At 51.5% G+C, this 22,196-nt stretch overlaps 10 protein-coding genes across 10 annotated transcripts in view; 7 read left to right on the forward strand and 3 right to left on the reverse strand.

The window, feature by feature from the left end:
• Window positions 1-512, forward strand: part of POSPLADRAFT_1139023 (hypothetical protein) — a gene marked incomplete at both ends in the record, with an annotated part of 2,042 nt that extends 1,530 nt beyond the window's left edge. Inside the window, 2 exons of the mRNA XM_024484982.1 lie at window positions 219-235; window positions 319-512. Of these exons, the coding sequence (XP_024340005.1) occupies window positions 219-235; window positions 319-512 (211 nt within the window). The remainder of the gene's footprint in view (window positions 1-218; window positions 236-318) is intronic.
• Window positions 513-2,850: 2,338 nt separating this feature from the next.
• POSPLADRAFT_1045611 (hypothetical protein) lies at window positions 2,851-3,635 on the reverse strand (the record flags this gene model as incomplete). The annotated part of the gene is made up of 2 exons (XM_024478806.1): window positions 2,851-3,152; window positions 3,293-3,635. The coding sequence occupies 2 exons, from the start codon at window positions 3,633-3,635 to the stop codon at window positions 2,851-2,853; spliced, it is 645 nt and encodes a 214-aa protein (XP_024340006.1).
• A 1,950-nt stretch (window positions 3,636-5,585) lies between these two features.
• Window positions 5,586-6,192, forward strand: POSPLADRAFT_1032909 (hypothetical protein; the record flags this gene model as incomplete). Its single annotated transcript, XM_024476894.1, has 2 exons — window positions 5,586-5,935; window positions 6,018-6,192. The coding sequence occupies 2 exons, from the start codon at window positions 5,586-5,588 to the stop codon at window positions 6,190-6,192; spliced, it is 525 nt and encodes a 174-aa protein (XP_024340007.1).
• A 684-nt stretch (window positions 6,193-6,876) lies between these two features.
• On the forward strand, window positions 6,877-8,391 carry POSPLADRAFT_1140274 (hypothetical protein; the record flags this gene model as incomplete). The annotated part of the gene is made up of 7 exons (XM_024485148.1): window positions 6,877-7,053; window positions 7,114-7,177; window positions 7,348-7,481; window positions 7,628-7,736; window positions 7,899-8,128; window positions 8,191-8,215; window positions 8,279-8,391. The coding sequence occupies 7 exons, from the start codon at window positions 6,877-6,879 to the stop codon at window positions 8,389-8,391; spliced, it is 852 nt and encodes a 283-aa protein (XP_024340008.1).
• Window positions 8,392-8,598: 207 nt separating this feature from the next.
• POSPLADRAFT_1045613 (hypothetical protein) lies at window positions 8,599-10,260 on the reverse strand (the record flags this gene model as incomplete). The annotated part of the gene is made up of 7 exons (XM_024478807.1): window positions 8,599-8,881; window positions 8,969-9,250; window positions 9,451-9,514; window positions 9,597-9,647; window positions 9,919-9,975; window positions 10,032-10,036; window positions 10,127-10,260. 7 exons carry the CDS (start codon window positions 10,258-10,260, stop codon window positions 8,599-8,601), a joined length of 876 nt encoding a protein of 291 aa, XP_024340009.1.
• Window positions 10,261-11,249: 989 nt separating this feature from the next.
• On the forward strand, window positions 11,250-11,435 carry POSPLADRAFT_1140536 (hypothetical protein; the record flags this gene model as incomplete). The annotated part of the gene is made up of 1 exon (XM_024485186.1): window positions 11,250-11,435. One exon carries the CDS (start codon window positions 11,250-11,252, stop codon window positions 11,433-11,435), a length of 186 nt encoding a protein of 61 aa, XP_024340010.1.
• Window positions 11,436-12,296: 861 nt separating this feature from the next.
• Window positions 12,297-13,854, forward strand: POSPLADRAFT_1045614 (hypothetical protein; the record flags this gene model as incomplete). The annotated part of the gene is made up of 5 exons (XM_024478808.1): window positions 12,297-12,733; window positions 12,794-13,007; window positions 13,063-13,351; window positions 13,537-13,728; window positions 13,781-13,854. The coding sequence occupies 5 exons, from the start codon at window positions 12,297-12,299 to the stop codon at window positions 13,852-13,854; spliced, it is 1,206 nt and encodes a 401-aa protein (XP_024340011.1).
• Window positions 13,855-15,049: 1,195 nt separating this feature from the next.
• POSPLADRAFT_1069768 (hypothetical protein) lies at window positions 15,050-16,534 on the forward strand (the record flags this gene model as incomplete). Its single annotated transcript, XM_024482367.1, has 2 exons — window positions 15,050-16,052; window positions 16,118-16,534. The coding sequence occupies exons 1-2, from the start codon at window positions 15,171-15,173 to the stop codon at window positions 16,532-16,534; spliced, it is 1,299 nt and encodes a 432-aa protein (XP_024340012.1). The 5' UTR covers window positions 15,050-15,170.
• A 1,856-nt stretch (window positions 16,535-18,390) lies between these two features.
• Window positions 18,391-19,878, reverse strand: POSPLADRAFT_1055284 (hypothetical protein; the record flags this gene model as incomplete). The annotated part of the gene is made up of 2 exons (XM_024480624.1): window positions 18,391-18,738; window positions 18,787-19,878. The coding sequence occupies 2 exons, from the start codon at window positions 19,876-19,878 to the stop codon at window positions 18,391-18,393; spliced, it is 1,440 nt and encodes a 479-aa protein (XP_024340013.1).
• A 627-nt stretch (window positions 19,879-20,505) lies between these two features.
• On the forward strand, window positions 20,506-22,192 carry POSPLADRAFT_1139264 (hypothetical protein; the record flags this gene model as incomplete). Its single annotated transcript, XM_024485014.1, has 9 exons — window positions 20,506-20,635; window positions 20,795-20,851; window positions 21,011-21,057; window positions 21,118-21,172; window positions 21,229-21,318; window positions 21,426-21,459; window positions 21,518-21,676; window positions 21,741-21,799; window positions 22,059-22,192. 9 exons carry the CDS (start codon window positions 20,506-20,508, stop codon window positions 22,190-22,192), a joined length of 765 nt encoding a protein of 254 aa, XP_024340014.1.
• Window positions 22,193-22,196: the final 4 nt, after the last annotated feature.

Here is a 22,196-nt window from a genome sequence, read left to right on the forward strand (position 1 = left end):
CGTAGGGAGGAACGCGCGCAAGGAGTGGTTCGACGAAGAGGAGGACGACGGCGTAGATTGGGAGTTGTATGGAGATGGTGAGCAGTAAGTAGTCGAATGGGACTTCGACTCTGGTAGGGGGGTAATGAAACATTTGTCTTTCCGTTCTATTCCTTGTACTACTAGCGCCCATACTGGCGCCTGTCTTAGCGCTCACCCGCAGGTTGAACATTATGTAGCTTACATAATGGGGTCCGTGCGCACTTCGTTCCTGGTATCGTACCACTACGTTTCTTTCTTCACTAACACGACCACATAGACACGATGGTCCGTGCGCAGTCGGTACTTGTATAAGTAGTTGTACCATTAGTCGGTCGAACCCTAAGTTCGACCTGGTTATTCATTCAAGTCTCTGCTTCTCTTCACTTGGGGTAGTGGTCATTCTCGACTTCCTCGCTCAATCTTCAGGACGACGCACTGTCCATAAGCCCTCGCTCGTCATCTACGAGTCAGGCATCGATATAGGAGTATAGACCGTTGTATCAAGAAGTCGGTTGGTCTGTGCAGCTGGAATGAGTTGGCGCTCATGCGAGAATGGTCTGAAGAGTAAGGGAAAAGCAGCTTATATATGACTTCTGCAATGCATCTGGTCCAGCTATAGATACATCGAACATGAGGTATTGTCCTTGCCAAGGTGAGCCTCCGGATCTTCCAGAAGATACGGTTCTTGATAACGAATGACAGACCGGAGAAGCAGGGCCAGTCGAAAGCATGCGAGATGAAATGCGATCGAGTGGCAACTGTAGCGACATGCCTTTGTTCTTGGTGGGGGCGATCAGAGGACGGTGACACTCCCCGGTTCTTGCACTGATGCAACGTGTTGTCAAGTAGAAACAAAGCTGACTTGCTTAATTCTCGAGGCCATGCGAGCCGCTGTAGGTCCCACGGTCTGGTATCAGGTGCGAGAAGGCATCGCAGGCCCATATGACCACGCGAGGAAACGGGTTTCCTGAACCGTCTTGCATTCAGCGTCTCTTCGAAAGCGGAAAGGCACGACGGTCCTTAGGAAGAGTTGCGTTAGTGTATGTTGTATTGACAAGGGTGCAATTGTCACCTTCCCAGGGTTACCTCTTCACACCATTGTGTGCCACTCGCGCTGAAGACTTCGTGCAGCGTGCTATGTGACAGCTCTCTCTGGGCAATCCACGACTCGATGCCCTGGACTTAGGCAGCAATGCAGATCTGTGGCTGAATTCCATTGTAACCTGCTTACACTCTGAGGCGGTCAGGAGTAACAATTATTCGCGCCCTAGACGTCAGCGACAGACTTTGCGGATGAGCACTCACCCCTGACGTGGCTCAAAGGACTGTCGTCTCGATGTGGGACCAGATATATCGTTGAAGGTGAGTAGCCCGTACGCATTGTGGTTCTCGCTAACAACCAGGTAAAGGATGCTGGTTTCCATACATGATTGTTGTATGCGAACCTTCTCCCTGTACAATATACAAGACCCTTCGAGTTAATTTGTCTCGGGGCATTACTGGTGAGCTCTCTCCGCTCGCTCGTTATGTTGCCCGGACTATCTATGAAGATCAGCGTAGCTGAGCGTACTATTGCTCGTAGAAACCCATTTCAGGGCGAGGTCGCTCATCACTGCTTTGATTCCTGCTAATTCCTACGTTTACTTCATCCCGAGGATGAGGCAGTGCCGAATACGTTACCGCTGTCAGAATTGATTGAAATCGTAGGGCTCTAACCACTGTGCACAGCATACCGCCATCAAGGTGTGCATGCAATGGACACAGGAGCTTTTTGATGAGGATGGTGTGTACAGGTACGACATATGGAGGATGTACTCAAGCGCGAGCGTGTCCTCTTGTTTCCATTAGGCTAGAGCATCATAGCATCCGACGCGCTAGCAGAAGATGGTTTGAAACAGGGAAGCACTGTTGAATTTACTGCAGAGCGGAGGGTATTTACGTGTTCCCTTTGTTGTGCTGTACGAGTTGGAGGTACACTCTCGCGTCTTTGGCGTGGGTCTTGAGCTAACGAACCGCGAGGAAGTAATGAGCCATTTTTCTCCACGTCTCTGCTGTTGAAGCACGCGTTCAGGAACGAGCTCGCAAGCTCGGGCGCGCGAGTAGCCCCTATCGTAGTATATAACGACCCCGCGCGATGTACGTACCGCACGCGATTGTCCCTTACGGGCATCGCTACGCCCGTGGACAAACGCGCCCCGTCGCTGTTCGCACCATTGTTCCAACATCTGCAGCACTTGTCCTCAGCATGCCAAGTGCCGAGGAAAAGCTGAGATGGGACAGCAGGCCTCCGGTCAGCATAGTGTTCTCAGCCTTGCTAGGCGGAACACGAGCGGAAAGATCCATTCAATGCCATATGACGAAGCCGGGAAAATTGTGAATCATGACCGCTACTCTCGTTGAGTCGAGGACAGCTCTCAGGGATCATGATAACAAAGTTCTTCATGGCCTTATGTGGAAACTCGTCCTCATCCCGCGAGGCTGATTCGTGGAGAAATGTCACTGACAGCCGCTCTGAACGCCCTGGGTCAATACATATGCACAGTTGTCTCTGTAGCTTCAGTATATGCATCCTCGTGATCGCAGTGGCGTGTAAACGTATCTAAGTGTGGCCAGTCTAGAATGTGTTGGGACATGCATCTTTGTCTTCCTCCGCATATACCCAAAACGTTGGCAGGACTTGAAGAGAGGTCAGGGAGCATCCCAAGAGACGTTGCACGTGCCTTGGTGAAGGTCGGCAGACCTGCTCGCGAGTAGAGCGTCGTATGCCTCTTCTCATCCTTGCCGTTTTCTCCTCATGTCCCTACGGTATATCTGTCGTCATTGTCACCGCTAGATCATTGTCCCCTTAGGCGGTTCCTGCAGATGCGTGAGCTTGTCCTTCGCACAGGAGGCTTGCGATCTATTTCTCCGCTTGCTGACTAAGTCGACAGTATTTTTGATGCGTGGTTTGACCCGCCGTAGTAGCCCAAAGATGTCCTGCGATGAGAGTCCTGGCCTGCGGTGCTCCTGTTCCATGTCCACGGTGTCCATCGGTGAACGGAAATGCGACATTGCCAGCATCATCAGTTGATAGTCCATGTCTCGCAGGTCTACCAGGTCATCGACGGACTCCATGTTGACGTGAAACGGCTCTAGGGGATCGGCGACAAATCCGAGTACTCCAGCGATGAGTCATATCCCTCCGTGGAGTGGATATCTCCCACCGCCGCATAGAGCTTCCTCACGGCCAGTCTCAGCTACTCAAAAAATTTGGTGTTAGCGTCTTGGACACTGCGCGGCTCGCAGGTGGCAAGAGCTTTGTCGAGGTCGACATAGCGCTTGAGCAGCTTCAGTAGCAAAGCCAAGTCGACTTGGATGACATCGTTCTTGCATTTGTGCACGTGTTTGACAAACACCACATCGTCTCCATATCCTTTGATTGCGGAGACGTTGCAGTCGCTGTCGTCCCACTTGACGCGATAGCTGGCGCTCGTGCCCATATCCTCGACGATTTTGGAACCACCTAGCCCAAACTTGTCTGTAGGGTGGCCAGTCTTGTCTCTCTCGTGGATGACGGAGAGCTCACCGCTATTCCAAAGTAAAGATCCGCAGGAAGGTTTCCTCATTAGACTCATGCCAACACCTGGTAATCGAGGAAAGACCTCGGACTTGGTGGGGACGCACACAGTGTTAATGACTATGTGGTCTGTCTCTCTGTCTCTCCGCAGCAAATACTTGATCCAGCCTCATGAGCACCGGATACTGTGGCACTTCTGGATCTGGGTGTAGTCCCACCTGCTTCACTAGGGCAAAGTTTGCCGGTCAATGGCCAACTGGGTGAATGAACTACAGCCCCGGGGGATGAGCCACGACTAGGAGTGCACAGGGACGTCCCAGAAGTCGTAGAGAGTGGGTTCAAGACTTGCTTAGGCACGTAGATGCAGATTGGGGAGAGTGGCTTGGTGGACAGGGACGGTACCAGCGGTGGCGGAGGCTCTGTGGCCGATTATCTATGCGAAGACATCGCATAGGAGGCAGTTTCCTGAAGAGAATTGCAGTTCCCGAATATGTAGAAATTGTCTATAGCGCAAAGTCAAACAAATCTCAAGTTGGTGGAAGAACGGAAGGTCGGAAGAGTGGAGGAACATACATGTAGTATGCGATTCGCCCTGTGCTTCTCGTCTGAAAAAAGAGAGGTGGGTTGTGAGCACTGCGAAAGAATTTGTGGTCCATCCAGATGGAAATCTTATGTTTATATTCTGCACATCTTGCATCGCCACTTATTGCACCTGGTGGTCGTGCATTGTTTGCATTGTGTACTGAGGAGTGGCTTCAGGGCGCTGCTCAGAATGACAATGAAGGTCATGGAGACTTTGTGCTCCTGAATGACATGATAACCTATCTGCAACGGCCTCGCGTTAGTGGTGATAAAGAAATTGCATTCATTGTCAACGACAGTCATCGGTGACAGCATGGTCGATTTGTCACCAAGACGAACCTCCTTGTTCTGATGTCGAATCGTGTTTCAGTAGCATAATTGAGTTGAGGGACATTACGTGTATCAGCAGCGCACACCTCAGTTCCTAGTGAGGCTCACGCTTGGTTGCTGTTCAAAGCGTCCACCTTTCTTATTCGGCTCCTGTAATGATCGAGCATTGATCGATCATCTGATGGTGCACGACCAGCAATTACAACTCGGCCCCTCCTCGCTCTGATATGTCTGAGTGGATGTTCCAGCATACTGCGATCTTCGTCCAGAGAAAGAAGGATGGCTAGTCTGCCTGGAAGCTCAGCGCCAGCGGCTGTGTGATTGGCTTTACTTCACTTCTTCCCACGCGTCGAGTCACTGCCGTCTGCGCGATTTTCACCATCTCGACGCAAACCCACTGCTGCGATATCTTGTTCCGCCGGTTGCTTCCTGCTAGTACTATGTCCGTATATGTGCTCACTTTCTGGAATTTCTATCTACATCAACCACAGCGAGTTAGCACTTATATCTCAGGGGGAGCCTAAGAATACTGGGGAGGCCGTGACATTCGTGGACCCCTACTGCGGCCAAAGAACTTGACATCCCTCGTCACGGCGTACAGACCGTTGTTATCCCATGGAGTGTGAACATCCTCGCGTTGGCTGACAGGTCTTTGTGCTCCCCCCCGCACCACTAGCAGAGTCTCTGACGGGCCTTGATGACGATAGCAAGTTGGCAACATCAATCCCCAATGCGACGAGTTTGTACATCGCCCATAGTTGCTCATTCTTCCGGATACGTACTCTGTACACTCCCTTCCATTTGTCTTTGTATTGGTCGTTGGTTACGCACCGAGCAGATGATCGCGCGCCATGAGTCAGTGTATGGTCGACGCGCAGTAAGACGTTTACAAAGTCTCCGCATTATGGATTCATACCTACCTGTATCATGCAAAGGCCAGCACTGTACTCACTCGCGGACACTAGCCACACTTTCCGCAGCCAAACACGGCATCTGAGCTGCCACATTGGATCAATGTAGGCGCCTGACGGCAGTTGCCGGAGAGCCAATTTATTTTCTTCCTGAGCCGCGGCAGCACTCGCACTTCCCAGCTGGAATGGCCATAGCAAAACAGGAACCACAAGAACCAATACTGCCTCCGGCCCAAAAATCAAAGCCTGCCAATGAGAAGGCTCGCAACGATGCTTTGAAGTCCATTACCGCCACTCGTCGTGCATCCGCATGGCAGATTCACCGCTGGCCACTCGACAAACGGGTACTGTCGTCGCGCACACGTGTCCATCTTCCACGGACGTATCTGGGACGAGATGGTGAAGACGTGCGGGTAATGCGTGAAGGACAAGACCTGAACCAGTTCGTGCATCGACATTACTTCGAGGAACTCGACGAAGCGCGTCAAACGGAATGGATCAATTTCGTGACGCCTGACGGGGTTGTATCAAGAAGGTACGTGATGATCAGTTTTGGTCGAGGATATACTTGGGCGCCCCTTGTTCGGATGCGAGCGAAGAACACGAATGCAACGTAGGCACGAATATCTAGGCCCGGATCCTCGGGTTGCTGGATATCACTTGGACGTCGACGGAGAGGTGCACATCAAGTGGTGGGACGGGTTTCTGCAAGACCAGTGGATGGACAGGCAGAAATGGCGATTCGAGGTGAAAGTGGATGATGAAGGGAAATGGGTGGAGATTGATGACTGAAGGTGTCGTGACTTCGCTATGTGGGTAGGTCTGACACTGATAGAAAATCTAGAATAGATATTCTTCTGTCACGTTGTACTCACAAGCACTGTGTATATGCAAAAAATGGATGCTATTGGGACTTATTATTCGCCTTCCAATGCATGGCTATTGCTCTCATGATCGAATATGCGCCAAGCGTGAAGGGCCTCCCGCTTGGTGAGGTTGGATGTGCTTTCGATTATACCGCGTATTATCCATATTTGATCACAGTGATTCTTCCCCTTAGCAAACATTAGACTCAGCCTATCACCGCGAGGACTACACCTAACCTGACATTAGGGGTATGTTTCGTCTCAGAGCGCGACAGTTCACCGACGATGTGACGATATGTCCATTCGCGTGACCGATAGACCTTCTTCCTGCTACTGTCCCTGACGGACCTCTTGGACCGAAACTACAGACCTGCTGACATCGCACCGAAGGCGAACGCACATCTTATCATCGTACGCGATAAATGCCACTCTTTGCGGCCTTGGCACATTGTCGATCTTCCCCATGGCGTCGCACCGTCTTCTGGAGGCTTTCCGTTCAGCAAAGCCAGCTTTCGGCGTGTGATTAACCCTTCCCGGCTTTCTCAATGCTCGAGTGGTGGCACAAGCCTCGCCCCACCTATCCTGGGTGATCATCGACTGCGAGCATGGCATGACATCGATCCAGCCCGGAGCTGCTGAATCGATACAAGCCATCGCTGGTCTGGGCAGCTCGGCACCTAGTGTGCTTGTCCGCATCCCCGCCACAGGTCCTTGTGCGGATGGGAGTGCAAGCTGGCAGATCAAGTATGTTCTGGATGCGGGTGCACGAGGCGTTCTAGTACCTCTGGTTAGTGCTGCACGAGCTCTTTGTGTCATGATGGACGCTGGTTCTCAGCGTTGGCTACAGGTCTGTACTGCAGCGCAGGCAGCGTCTGTAGTCGCAGCAGCTCGCTTCCCACAGAAGCGGATTCGTGGGTTCGGCAGTACTTTCACTCAGTCGGTTTGGGGCATATCAGCCACCGACAAATCGAAATTCGTGATGGCCTTGTGAATCTTGATGAGATATTATCGGTCGAGGGCCTAGGTATGTGGAGGACTCAATGAATATCGATATATGTTTTTTATTTATTTTTAAATCCAGTTTTGTATCCGCTTGAGGGCGTTGCCCGATGCCGGATAATACATGCGCGTGCTATGCGAGTAGAAGTAAACGAGGTCGTTGGCTGTCCGGTAGCATGGGGGAGAGTGAGCGCGTGCAGGGGCGGAGGGTGGTGGGTCAGTCGGGCCGCGTCGTATGGAAAGGGAAGGGTAAAAATTACGAGAGAAAATTCAAGGAGAGCATGAAAGAAGGAAGAGAGTAAGAAAGGGGGAAAGGGGGAGCTGTGTGGAATCATAACCGTCGAGTGGTGTTCGTGCCTCAGTGTAACATCATCTGGGGGGGGGGTGCGATCGTTTCCGCCGGCCGCGAAGCAGCCGGTCGCCTTGATGTATTCGAAGAGGAGCGGGAGAGCGTCGGGGTCGTTGAGCAGTGTGCGTAGTTGTAAGTTCGAAGGAGGGAAGGCGCGTCGGAGCGGAGCGCGAGCGCGTTTCCAGTTTGGGCATCGGAGGAGGTAGTGGAGCACAGTTTCGTTGTCCGTGCCACAAGAGCAACGAGGGGAGTCGATATATGTTGACTATGCATAACATTTGCAGACGGTGTCTTCATAGGGTCCTATGATCTCTCCCTTGCTTATGGGTACCCCCCGCCGTTACCTGATCCTCACCCCGATGTTGAGGTCATGATCCAGGATATCTTACGCAAAGCGCGCGCAGAAGGAAAAAAAAGTTCGGTGGTCTTTTTCTTGCTGATGCTATGTGCATTCCTGCAAGTGTTCAGATGCCTTGGACTTAGGTATCGAGCTACTGGGCTCGAAGCCCAGCCAGTACGCTCATACATTTTGCTTCATATTGCGATATACTGTACGTCGGCTTCACAATCGTTCAGGCGAGCACAGGAAGGATTCGACACGGTGCGTATAGTCCCCAATCATGTCAACGCGCTTATTCGGTATACTTCCTCTGATTGATTTTAGGATATCCACAGATCTACGTCACTTCCGATAGCGGAGCCATGACACAGGCGCTAGCTCAGAGTCTCGCGGTTGCAGCAGGACAGGCCCCGAGTGACAAGAGATTTGGTTATTGAACAATTCCACTCTCTCGGTCGCTTGTAAGGCGTAGTCTTCCTCGAGCGGATACCAAACTGAATTTAAAAATATAAAATAAGATCAAAGGTGTAGTCTTGAGATATGCAATTGTGACACATACACATTCATATCAGATTCGGTGTCCGAACTACACGTGTTTGATTATCAGGAACATATATAGGAAGTGTTCGGGACGGGATGATGCATTAGCTTTCGTGGCTGTGATACGTCGGAGGCGCTCTCCCAGATGGTTCAGAGCTGTAGTACGTCGGAGGCGCTCCTCTGGACGGTGGGCAAGTAACACGAGACCTCGTCGAAGGTAGATGTGTCAAGGTGGGTCCGTCGCCGATCTGTAGTGCACTTTGTGTGACAGTAACGTATGGCACAAGCTCTGCGGTGTCGACATCGAGCGGATTGTCATTCGAGTCCGCTTGTAAGAAGGTAATCGTATAACGGGAAATGCGGTCAGCGCGCGTATAGTTGACCGCTCTACATATGGGCACGCACAAGAAGTTTCAGCGGGCACGATGAATGGCGATATTGTCGGAGTTAGGGACAAGCGAGCCCCATTCTCACCTGTTTGTGGCGCGGACGACCGCCCTTGGACGGCGATCTTCAAAGCCGCGATCAGTTTTCTGCGATAAAGATACAACGCGCAGAGAATGATTGCTGTAAAACCCAGGATACCACCAACCACACCGCCGACTACCGTTGATGTGCTGGCTCTGCTGCTCGTAACAGTGGATGAAGCGCTGCTTGAAGACCCGTCGGGGCTCCCGGTTGTTGACTGAACGGGTGTAGGCGATGACAAAGTGGACGATAATGTTGGAATAGATGCGGTAGAAGTTGACGATGATGCTGTAGTAGACGCGCTAGAGCTTGGACAATGGGTGAATGTGTTGTTCTTCTCAGATGCCTGATCCTCTTGTGCAGACTCCCTTGTGTATGTACTGCGAAATCCTTAGTGCAATTTCCAAAACGTGAAGCAAACTCACTCACTAGAACCTGCACCAACATAAATCTTAGAATGAAAAAAATAAGCTGCAAAATCGACTTACCAGGCGCCGGTGTTCCAAAACAAATTGTAGAGGAAGTTGTCAAGTTTGATCCCTTCATTACAGACTGCCGTCTGTATTGCCACAGGAAGACTACAAACATGATGAGCTTTGTACAAACACAGGTCATAGATCTGAATTCTGCTTACGATTGATTTGTGCTAGAACCGCAGTCGTCACGATACTTGTAGTATGCACCACTGCCTGGTTCATACATATGGCCATTTACTAACAGAACTCGGATAAACGCGCATAGTCACATACCCGCGTCGATTCCGTTGACATTACCCCCGTTGGTATATTGCTGACAGCTATATATAAATTTTCAGCTCGATACAACATCCACCGAGTTAAATGTTTCCATACTTCATACATAGCATGCTCAGCGCGAACGCGATAGAATTACAGCAGCAGTCAGCTGCAGGAACACGTAAGTAAACCAACGGAAGCAGAAGAGTTCCAGATGCTTACTTAGCTCATCATTGCACTTATCTCCGGGTGCTGTGTTGCTGAATGTCGGAACTTGATCTGGAAATATCGTATTGTCGGTGAATAGCACTCAGAGGTGCCAAGAATAAACGTACATTCGCTATTGCATATCAGTCGCAGCCTTTGGTATGTGATGCCTATTCCCGTGACTTTGTATTAGCGATGAGGTATCCTGGAAGAATATATTTACCGACATGGCGTCTCTCCGACGGCATCGCTGTACCAATTCAATGCATTCCCTGCGCAAGTTGTGTTCTCAGCCTCCGCAAGACTGCATAACAAGATTGCAATCAGGCCTGTAAAGAGCAAGGCGGACGCCAGCATCTTGAGCTGATCTGGAAGTTCGCGCAGGAGGGACGCAGCAGCGCGCATGTATACAGGTTTTTATACCAGTGTATCGCGACCATCAGACAGAACTTAATCAAAATATACATGGGGACATATCAGTGCTATTTATAATGGAAACAGAAATAAATGACCGCATCTTGACGCAAAGCCAGAGAATGATATAGCACAGACAAACAAATCTTAATCCCATACCATATAGTTTTAAGATGGGATCATCCATCATTGTAACGACGTTCATTGCCATAAATCCGCGTGACATATTACTGTTAGCAGTCATCCTGCCCATTCGGCAAAAAAATCGCGCCACGTTAGTAGGTCGATTCAAGGTCCCTGCTTAGATGTCGCTGAAAAAAAAGCGACTTTTTGCTGCTTTGAAGCGCTCAGATGTGGCTGAAGGTCGCAGAAACGGTCGCTTATGACTAAGCGTGATGTGACTGTGACTCAATACGGTTTCGGGTCGCGAAGGACCGCTGGCAAGCAATCAGGCTGGCGAATTATGCAAGCGTGACATGCCAGAATCTGCGAGCCCTTGCGACAAGCAGTCGCTGATTTGTCGCTGTTCTAGGAGGGGAGATGAGCGAGGAGAAGAGATAAGCAAGCAAGGGAGATGAGCAAGGAGGGGAGATCTGGGGAGATGAGCGGGCGCCGGGGAGGGGAGATGAGATCCTGATCGCCTATTTTGGTCGCTTGATTCTCACCTCTTTCCAGCGACTTTTGAGCGACAAGTTAGCATCGACTTATTAATTTAAGTACTTCGAATATAGAACCCAAATATCTCGACAACCGCACATTCGAATCTATTCGCCACAATACAAGTCCTGATATGCTCAGTCCAAGGTTCAGCCCGGTCAATACTGGAGGTAGGAACGTTCGGTTCAAGCCTTTAGGGCACGCCGCAAGAGGTCCCTGGGGCCTGAACCGAACTTAGGAGACGCTAATTGTTCGGATGCGAGCGAAGAACACGAATGCAACGTAGGCACGAATACCTAGGCCCGGATCCTCGGGTTGCTGGATACCACTTGGACGTCGACGTGGAGGTACACATCAAGTGGTGGAACGGACTTCTGCAGGACCAGGGGATGGACAGGCAGAAATGGCGATTCGAGGTGAAAGTGGATGATGAAGGGAATTGGTTGGAGATGAATGATTGAAGGTGTCGTGAACTCGCTATGTTCATATGTCTCACATTGATAGGAAGTCCAGAACGAACAATTTTGTATCATGTCGCACTCAGAGGATTGTGGGTACACAACCTATGCGCTATTAGCGGTGGTCAGTGTTGGCCTGTCTAATGCATGGCTGGCCATGATCGAGTATGAGCTCAGCGTGAGGTGCGAATCCATTGCTGGCTAATATTATTCAATACCTGTCTATATTGCTGCGCAATACTCGCGTATGGCCTCATACAGTAGTCGGGACCGCCTACGATAGTCGGCTTTCGGGGTTGTTTTGACCAGTGGCACTGTTTGCAGTACACTAGGTGAGCATCTTCTGAAAGGTACTACATGAGATGATGACGTTCTTGCACAGACATTTGGTAGAAGAGTATTCTTGGCAAGTTTAAGTCCAACAGTTAGTGGCCATGTCTCACTGACACTGCCACAATGTGAAATGATCTCAACACGATACCCGCTCAAACAGAGACCCGTAGGCGTCTCTACGTCTAGGCTCTGACGAGGGACTTCACGGTACGAAGGGGAAAGCGCAGTTTGCATTATGACTGCCATCTCATATCGAAGGAAGCTCGACAGTTCGAACCGGTCTACCTGCGTCCGCGTCCACGGGTGACTGTTCTAATCATGCCATGCGCAGGGCACTATATGTCCTGTCGTCAGTGTGGCCGCCCTCACAACCGAAAAAGGAGCCTCTTATTGGCAGCGCAGCGCCTTGAGTCAACAGCTGCGCGCCGTCTGATGCACACAGCCGATACCACCCGACGAGGTATTTAGTACCACTGCGCGACCGTACATCCTTCTCTTTCCCCCTTTACGCACTGTCCACCTCCCACGAACATGCCATTTCCTATCACCTGCAACGCTGTTGGAGACATCGTAACCGTAGTCCAATTGGCCCTTGGAATTTACCAAGCCCTCAATGACAGCCGGGGATCGTCAGCAGACTTTCAGGATGTCTCCTCCGAGATTCGGCGCTTGTCCAGAGATCTGTCGCAGGTTCAATCTGTTATCCAGCACGCCGATGTGCCCAAGGATTTCGCAAACACCATATCGAAGGATATCGCGTCATGTCAGGACATCATAGACGATTTCCAGGAGCGCATCGCGCCGTTCGGGCGTGCGCTAGGACCAAGATCCGTGCCACGCGGCTGGGCGCTGCGGGCGGCGCGGAAGCTTGACTGGCGTCTGCGCAGGAAGGACGAAGCAATTGAGTTCAGGAAGACGTTGGACCGTTACCGCCTCACCGTTGCCACGCATCTGATATCACTTGTGTTGTGAGAGCACCTCGCCGGCTTCCTTTGATTCAGAAGCTGATTGAGCCCCATCTTTTACAGAGTCACTGTGCAGCAAGGTCAGGATGAGACGAGGGAGGGCAGGGATGAGGCCAGAGAAGAACGAACGGCTGTGCAAGCCAAATTAAACGAAGTATGGGTATTCCTTCAGAACATTACCCCCGCAGTGGGCTTCAGCAGTCAGAATGGAATCATGTTCACCGACGTCCTCGGGAGGCGGATGATCCTCCCAATGATGCTCTGCATGGAATGGCAGGTACGTTACATAGCGTGATATGATTCTGAAACACATTTACAGCTGGCCGAAGTAGCAATTTGATGCGACGGTCAAGGTCATGTTCGGCTCCGGCTGCAATGGCCATGAGCTCATGGGCAGCAGATATGTCGCGCGCGGAGCATATGAGGTGACCCGCACGTTGCCGAATGGCAGAGAGGAAACTATCACCCCCCATAAGTGGGCGACGGCTGTGAAGATTGGCTCAGAGCTGGCGATGGGCATCATTTTCGAACAGAGGGTGCCCATCGCTGACCGGGGGAAGAAAATATGCCCTCGATGCCACGAGGATAACTCAAATTCTGCGGACGACTCGGTACTCTGGTGTGTTACACTGTCGTTACATGTGTCCGGCACACACCTGATTCTCTTCAACCCCAGCTGTAAGTGCAGCGGGCGATTCTGTATCTCTGAGATACCGAACAACGATTGCGAGTATGTCTTTCCTTGTACGTTCGCTGCTTTGGCTTAAGTCCTCTGTTCCGCTGCGCAAGCACGCAAATCATACCAGATCTCACACTGAAGCAGAACAAGTGTGACGGGGCCCCTGAAGAACGTCATCTGGATTGTCGTGACGATCATCTGCCACATGTGGAAGCCAACCCGGCGGAAACCGCATTTTTCTTAAAGATCCGATTGTTGTCGCCGCCTCAGGCCGTGCTGAACGCGCCTCTACCACAAGGTTACTATTCGAGACTCATCAGTATGTATCCGAGATACTAAGTCGAAGCTTACTCCAGCACCATCACGATCAGGTTCTAAGGACACCTTCAACTCAGCGACTGCCACGTTGGTGGACATCCCTTTCATGGGCTTCCTCGCGGGCTAATTCCCTCGAACCGTACCACTGTTAATCATCGATTATTACATGCAATCTGACGCACTCACCAATTCCCTCTGCGGCTCGAGCAGAACACGCTTCTCGCGATATCGGTTTCTATAAGCGCATTCTCAATCAGATCCCCTCCCCAATTTGCATTTAGCATGTCTTCGATGTCCTCGATCGTATTACACAGCCTTGTAAGAGGCTACTCCGGCCGGGCATTAGCACAAGTATTCACCAGTGCCTCTCGCCCATAGTCGGACTGTATCATAATTTCTCAGAGTATGAAGCAACGGCGTGTTTTCAGCTATGAATGTATTAGTCTAGCCCCTAAAACTGTCAGTAATTGAAGATCTGCATGAAGTATGACCTCTGCTCACACATCATAAAAGAACGTTGCGAGCCGGTGCTTGTTGGCCGGTGCCTGCGTTCGACGGAGAATGCAAGCATGGGAAGTGTCTTTTCCTAGATGTGCATATCGGGGCTGCTTTCGCGACACCTTGCGGTCATTTACGTTTTGGGGGTTCTGTAATTGGTCCTATGACCAATTACCCGAACTTGCATGCCTGGATCCGCGCCGCCTTTTAATACGGACGACTGCCGCCTCTAGGTTATGCCCCCACCACTCAGCCAACCACTCTGCTTTCTTGCGACGATCGACGCAGAACCGGACCAATCATCCGTGGAACTGGAACTGTCGGAGGACTGCCTCGTGTGCTCGTCTTCCGGTCAGCTTCAGAGTCCGCATATGCAGCCAATCCGATAATACAGGTTCTGTGAAGGATGGACTCGGACTGAAACGTTAATATCAGCTCGTTGATGCAGCCGAGATCACCTCTCGAACCTCAGGATTGCGATAGGTCAGCACAGGATGAGTAAGTATGTTGCCAGCAGGCTCGGGAGTAAACGGAAGCGACCGAGATCATTGACCGCAAACATACGATGGCTCTATACCACAACAAAGCAAAGCTTGTATATTGCGGTAAGTATCGGACGATATGCTCCAGGAGGACCTTTGATTATCGACAGGAGTTGGTGGCTGACCTCGTCGCGACTCGCGACGCGAATTTTTGCCAAGCGCAGGCGGGGATCGGGTGTATCCGGAAGGAGCATGGCCCCACGGGGCCCCGGATTAGGGTTAGGTTTTTCCAACATATGTGCTCATTCCGACCTGACTCGGCCCTACCATAGACTAATCTTACGACGACCACCGTCTCTCCAGACTTCCGATAGACTTATAGAGGGCAGTCGCTTTTGTGCTGACCAGGCATTTCTCATTCCCCTTTTTCGTATCTTTTGAAAACAGGTCACCTCAGGCGACCATGACGACGATAAACCTACTCGATCTTAACCATGACATTTTGTCACTCGTCTTGCTGCTCATCACTCCACACGACGCTAGTCAGCTCGCTATCACTTCTCGCCGTGCCTACGCTGTCGCCATGCCTCGTGTCATTGCGCACGTCTCGCTCGGTGGCGCCTTTCACAAACCCGCCAGTAGCCCCGCCAATCTTCAACTACGTCGATTCTGCTCCTGGATGCTCGAGGACCCCAAGCAACGATTGCTGCACCTACACAGTCTAGATGTTCGACGGGACGCCGTCCGCGTCCGCGTGGATGGAATTTGGACAGTGGACAAGCAGTCCGTACGTCTTCTAACACAGGTTATCGCAGATGCTGTGCACCTGCACGCCGCAACAATCTGGGGTCTCAGCGCGCTTGTAACGGCGTACCCGCCCATCGTGCGTGCGTTGGCGAGCTGCAAGCAGCTGAACCGCGTAACCTTGGGAGGGGACGTCCCACCTCTTTCTACCCTCGCTCAGGCGTTCCCGACTGTGCGCTTCCTGCACTTCGTTGGAGGCGCAGATGTTTCCGGACCGGACTCGTTCGCGAAGGATAACGCCACCCCCGATCACGCCTGGCCACGCCTCGATCACGTCGACTCCGGGCACCCCATTCTCGACTTCGCGTGCTCTATCCGGCGCGTCGACCTGCGCAGTCCGCTCACGCCCGACGTCGAGACGCTTGAAAACGCACTGGAGTACATCCGCCGCACCGAGCCGATTGTGCTGTCATGTGTCGTGGACGTATCGGTGGCCGACGAAGAGTTTGTCGCGCGAATCCCGGAGGTCGCGTGCAGCGTGCGCTACCTCGATATTGCTCTGCACGGGTGCGAGTCCCTGGCGTCTGTCACCGCGTGGATGGTGCGTGGTCCCTTCATAATATAGAGTCTAACTGTGACCGATGTTCGCCCGTTGTTCCGATGTAGATGCGTGTCGGGCCGCTGCTTGCGACGCTTCCATTGATCGGGCTATCCCTATCGAGCAGCACACCTACTTCGTTCCCCTCGCCCTTCTCTTCTCCGGCCGCCTCGCCACCTTCCTCCCCAAGACCTGTATTTGCTGAACTCCCAGACGTCGATTCGCTCACCCCAGTCGTCGTCCCTATCGTTGCACGTGCAGAACCGCCAACCACTGGCAAGGTCGCCACGCGCGTCGCGACTTCTATTTCTTCCCTCGCGTACGTAGGCATCAACACAAGTGGCCCTATAGACCTCGCGGAGGGAGGTTCACCCACGGAGTGGTTCGTCGCTACCTCTCAGGGCGGACGCTCTCACAAGTTTCCTGTCAACGAATGCCAACGCGTCGAACGGCTATTGCAGGGACTGAACAGATACGACAGATGACGTGCGGGAGACATGTCTTGTTTAGTTCACTATGCTCCTCCCATTGGTTATACATGTGTATTTGCGGCTCTCTACGGCGACACGTAATTTAGCCTAATTGTAGTCTTAGACTTAGACAGCTTGCGGATGCACCTTTGTTATTAATTACTGTTAGTTCTCGCTCTGCTATTTATTGTGAATTCGAATAGGTGTAGGATGGTTGTTCTCCTGTATGGCACTATGATTACATTCTGCTAGGACGGGCCTGCATTCGACGGTCCGTTGCTTTCGAGGGTAAGTAATATGGCGAACACAAAGACTTAGCAGCATCAACTTCGTCTGGATCATTAGCTGTGACCAAGTCCATTCAAAATTGCTGCTTAAATGTCGCTGGCAAAGAAGCGAGATGTAAGCAGCCGAAACCTAGTTATACATGGATATCCGGAGCCTGCGTAGGAAGTGTATTTTGTTCTGCTCACAGGAGACTACCAATCCCTGCCAGCGGAATCTCACATCCCCTCCGACAAAAAAGCGACTGCTCGTCTAGCGCTCGCAGACTTGGCTTACGGCATGTCACGCTTGCTTGATTCGCCAACCTGATTGGCTGGTCAGCCCTTCGCGAGCCAAGCGCGTGATTAGGTCACGTCTGCATTACGCTTAGTCATCTGTGACGCTTTCAGCGACCTTCAGCCACATTTGGGCGCTCAAAACCAGCTCGGAAAAGTCGCTTCTTATCCAGCGATATTTCTTGAAGCGGCAATTTTGAATGCACGTACTGTAGAGGTCGACAACGCGAAGTGAGACGCAGCTTTCGTAAGTTCTTTGGCTCCTGGACGCGCGCTGCGTCCGGCGGCGATGCTCTCTTAGAGGTGTTGCGAGGCATGGCGTGTTCTTGCCCGACTTCCTTAGTGGTCATTGGCCAGCATTGTCACATTGTGAATAAGAATCCCGCCTAGTGTGATTCGTCGACATTGTGCTTGCGGTGTTTCATAAAGCTTGCCCTCATGTCATAGGAAGTATGGAGGCCGCTCCTCAGCACCAAGTTCTGCCTGCTCTGATACCGATTGAGATATTTATGCCTAACCAGGACATCACATGCCCTCTGGAAAGTTCACCGGAGTAGAGGTTTATTTCGCCCGGCTATAGCGCGAAAGACAACAATAATATGAGTAGATCAACGGGACTCATAAGAACGAGGAGCAACGACGAGGAGCAACGGCGATGCTGCGCAGACTGTACAATCGCGTCTTCCACGAAATAACAACCCTCAGCACTGAGCTTCTGAGCTGCATTGCTTTGAGTGAGGACTTTGCGGCCTATCAAGTCTTTTTCAACAACAGCAGATGCATCAGCGGCATATCGACTGGGAGGGAGTTCCACATGACCTAGACGCTACATACTCGTCGTAGATACGCAACGCCAGTTTACACGACCCAGAATTTACGGGAATGGGCAGCTAATTCGCCCATTGATGGGTGAAGAACCGTAGAGAACGCCAGAGCCATAGGCTGCGTCAGCAGTTTAACGTGCTACGCATCTGCTCGTGGAGATATCCTGTGCTCGTACTATACCTTTTTGTGACAAAATGTGCCGCGCCGCGATCCCGTCGTTCTAAGGAGGAATGGCTGAATGACCCAGCAGATGCGAGGCAGCTCAGGAGGGCCTTCCGGGAATTGAGATACTTATAAACATAGAGTATGGGCCTTGTGTTCGGTACATGATTGGATATATTGTTCTCTCGCTTCATTCAGATCGCTAAGAAGGAATTTCGTTACCCACGGTTATACCAATCGGGTATGTGACGGATCTAGTAGCAGAGGAATTTCGGTGAGAATAGCAATGACGCGATAATTATTAAAGGTGCACCTGGTGAATGGCTACGATTCCAAAGGTTGGGCTATGAGGTGACGGTGCGCCTTCCTGCCTTCCACCGCAGTGAGCCGCTCTAGTCGAGAGCGCCCGTCTTCCAGGCAGGGAACGACACGGAACCAGACATATGGCAGCTCTACGTCAGCAGAGTTGAACTCAGGTGCCATCGATGGACCGGAAGGGCACCACGTATAGCGATCGACCAGCACGCCGACATACTGCACGCTTGAGAAGCATGCAGAGACGGCGCTTGCTAATGAGAACACGGCGTCTTGGGCGTCCGCACCTAGAAGTACGCTTACGTAGACCGACACACCAAGAATGGACAGTCCGTTGAAGGGCTGCAGCCGGGATGTCTGACAGTAATGTCAATATAGCACGGGGTTATGTCATGTAGAACATACCAGCCATGAGGCAGCACCAGTTCTCTGCTCACTGACTGCCAGGGACATGCCGTAGAAGTTATCGCTCTCCCATCCTACGTGGAGATACTTCAGGTTGTGGAGTAACGGTTTCAGGGAAATGGTGATGTGAGGGGTGTCGAGCCAGAAGGATAGGATGACCGGGGACGACATCGCAAGGAGAGGTAGGAGGTCATTTCTTTGCCAAGAATAGTGGCTGTCCAACGCCAGCCAGCGGGTGTGACATGGGATGGCGAATGTGGAATCTGTGTTGACGTAGTCCAGCGATTGCCATGTGTTATCCGACAAAATGCAGTCTTGCTCTGGGAGAAACACGGAAGAGCGCAGCTGAAGAGAGCGAAGATTCGGGAAGGCGGCGGGAAGGACAGACGCTCGGATGGTCGACATGATGTTCAAGATTTGTACGGAAGGCCAACTAGCCCCGAAGCCATAGACGTCTAGGATGCCCTGGGGATCGAGTATGACGAGGTGTTCTACAGTCTGCGGAATATGGCTGAACGGGCTGAGAAGCTCGCGCTCTTCGTCAGGATGAATATTGCGAATGGTGACCTTCCGGGGTCTCAGCAGTGTGAAGTTTCCGAGCGCCCGTGCTGGAATCTCGGTGATAGTGATGTCTTGGATGGGCGAGCTTGGTATTGACATAAGGTCGAGGAGACGGGGCTCCTTGGCGAGCTTGTGAGCACCCTCGACAAGCAGCTTTGCCAAATTGGTGGCGCCGTTTAAGATGTCGACGAGCATGGTGACCAAAGAGTCGGACTCATTGGGGATCGGGACATATCCGAGGAATGCACAGCGCCGGATCGTGAGACTTTTGAGGTAGGGCAGGCGACGCGGTGCATCGGAAAGCATGAAGCTACAGAATGAGAACATTTGCGCAGCTCCGACAGGCAGCTCTTGCCGAAGCCGCGCGGCAATGGTACCAACAGAGCCCAAGTCGACTTCGGAGAGGACACGGGGCATGGCGTACGTGTAGGCCTTACGAGAAACTACCGCAAGCCGCGACGCGTCTGGGGGAGATAGAAGTGTAAGGATGATTGCGACGACATCGTCGTTGAGGACATCGAGGAAGCTCATGCGGGTCAGCTCTAGGCATCTCGAGAAGTCAACATTAGCTAAAGCCTTCGTGAGATTTGGAAACCCTTACAGTGCCTCGCTTAAGCTGAGCCCAATACTCGAGATTTAGTCTGGCATTCCGTTTACTCCGGGGAGAAGACTTGGCAATTCGGCATTGTCCGAGTCGGAGTTCAAACCGACCACTCATGTAAGCGACTCGATTCCATAAACGCCTTCTCTCGTGGTTATTCATCAACGTCTTCCATCGTGCATTTTGGTAAGATATGTTGCATGCGAGAATCGCGGGAGATGAGCTGCAAAGAGTCAACACGGAGAGGCCGCTTGTGGGACGGCTCGAGTATGATATTTCCCACAGTTTGATGGCAATGAACATCGTTACAATCATGAATGATCCCATCTCAATACTGTACGGTACAGGATCAAGGTCTGTGCGTCTCTGCTAAACTTTTTTCTGGCTTTGCGTCAAGATGCGGTCATTCATTGCTGTTTCCATTCTAAATAGCACTGATATGTCCCCATGCATATTTTGATTAAGTTCTGTCTGATGGTCGCGATACACTGGTATAAAAACCTGTATACATGCGCGCCGCTGCGTCCCTCCTGCGCGAACTCCCGAATCAGCTCAAGATGCTGGCGTCCGCCTTGCGATTCACAGGCCTGATTGCAATCTTGGTAGGCAGTCTTGCGGAGGCTGAGAACACAACTTGCGCAGGGAATGCACTGGATTGGTACAGCGATGCCGTCGGAGAGACGCCATGTCGGTAAATATATTCTTTCGGAATACCTCATCGCTAATAAAAAGTCACGGGAATAGGCATCACATACCAAAGGCTGCGACAAATATGCAATAGCGAATGTACGTCTATTCTTGGTGCCTCTGAGTGCTATTCACCAACAATGCGATATTACGTTCAAGATCAAGTTCCGACATTCAGCAACACGGCACCTGGAGACAAGTGCAATGATCAGCTAAGTAAGCATCTGGAATTTATCTGCTTCCGTTGTGTACTTACGTGTTCCTGCAGCTGCATGCTGCTGTAACTCTATCGCATTCTCGCTGAGCATGCTATGTATGAAGTATGGAAACATTTAACTCGGTGGATATTGTATCGAGCTGAACATTTATATATAGCTGTCAGCAAGACACCAACGGGGGTAATGTCAACGGAATCGACGCGGGTATGTGACTGCGCGCATCCATCCGAGTTCTGTTAGTAAATGGCCATATGTATGAACCAGGCAATGGTGCATACTACAAGTATCTTGACGGCTGCGGTTCTGGCACAAATGAATCGTAAGCAGAATCCAGATCTATGACCTGTGTTTGTGCAAAGCTCATCATGTTTGTAGTCTTCCTGTGGCAATACAGACGGCAGTCTGTAATGAAGGGATCAAACTTGACAACTTCCTCTACAATTTGTTTTGGAACACCGGCGCCTGGTAAGTCTATTTCGCAGCTTCATGTTCCCATTCTAAGATTTATGTTGGTGCAGGTTCTAGTGAGTGAGCCTGCTTCCTTTTTTGAAATTGCGTTAAGGGCTTTGCAGTACATACACAAGAGAAGCTGCAGGACAGGATCAGGTATCTGAGAACAATGACACATTCACCCATTGTCCAAGCTCTAGCGCGTCTACTACAGCATCATCGTCAACTTCTACCGCATCTATTCCAACATTATCGTCCACTTTGTCATCGCCTACACCCGTTCAGTCAACAACCGGGAGCCCCGATGGGTCTTCAAGCAGCGCTTCATCCACTGTTACGAGCAGCAGAGCCAGCACATCAACGGTAGTCGGCGGTGTGGTTGGTGGTATCCTGGGTTTTACAGCAATCATTCTCTGCGCGTTATATCTTTATCGCAGGCAACGGATCGCGGCTTTGCAGATCGCCGTCCAGGGGCGGTCCTCCGCGCTACAAACAGGTGAGAATGGGGCTCGCTTGTCCCTAACTCCGACAATATCGCCATTCATCGTGCCCGCTGGAACTTCTTGTGCGTGCCCATATATAGGCTGTTCAATGTCACACGCGCTGACCACATTTCCCGTCATTAAATGCCCTGCTTAGCACCACCTTTGCGATATTGGGGACTCGATAACAAAAGAGCTCTCAGAAAAGCATCACAAACTCCGCTCTTACAAACGGACTCGAATGTCAATCTGCTCGGCGTCGACACCACACAGCCTTTGTCATACGCTACCATCACGCAACCTCCACCATCGGTCGAGCCCACCTTGACATATATGCCGTCGACGAGATCTCGTGTTACTCGCCCACCGTCCGGGAGACCACCGCCTCCGACGTATCGCAGCTCTGAAAGT

This window comes from Postia placenta (genome assembly GCF_002117355.1).
Source record: "Postia placenta MAD-698-R-SB12 unplaced genomic scaffold POSPLAscaffold_5, whole genome shotgun sequence".
NCBI lineage: Eukaryota > Fungi > Basidiomycota > Agaricomycetes > Polyporales > Adustoporiaceae > Rhodonia > Rhodonia placenta.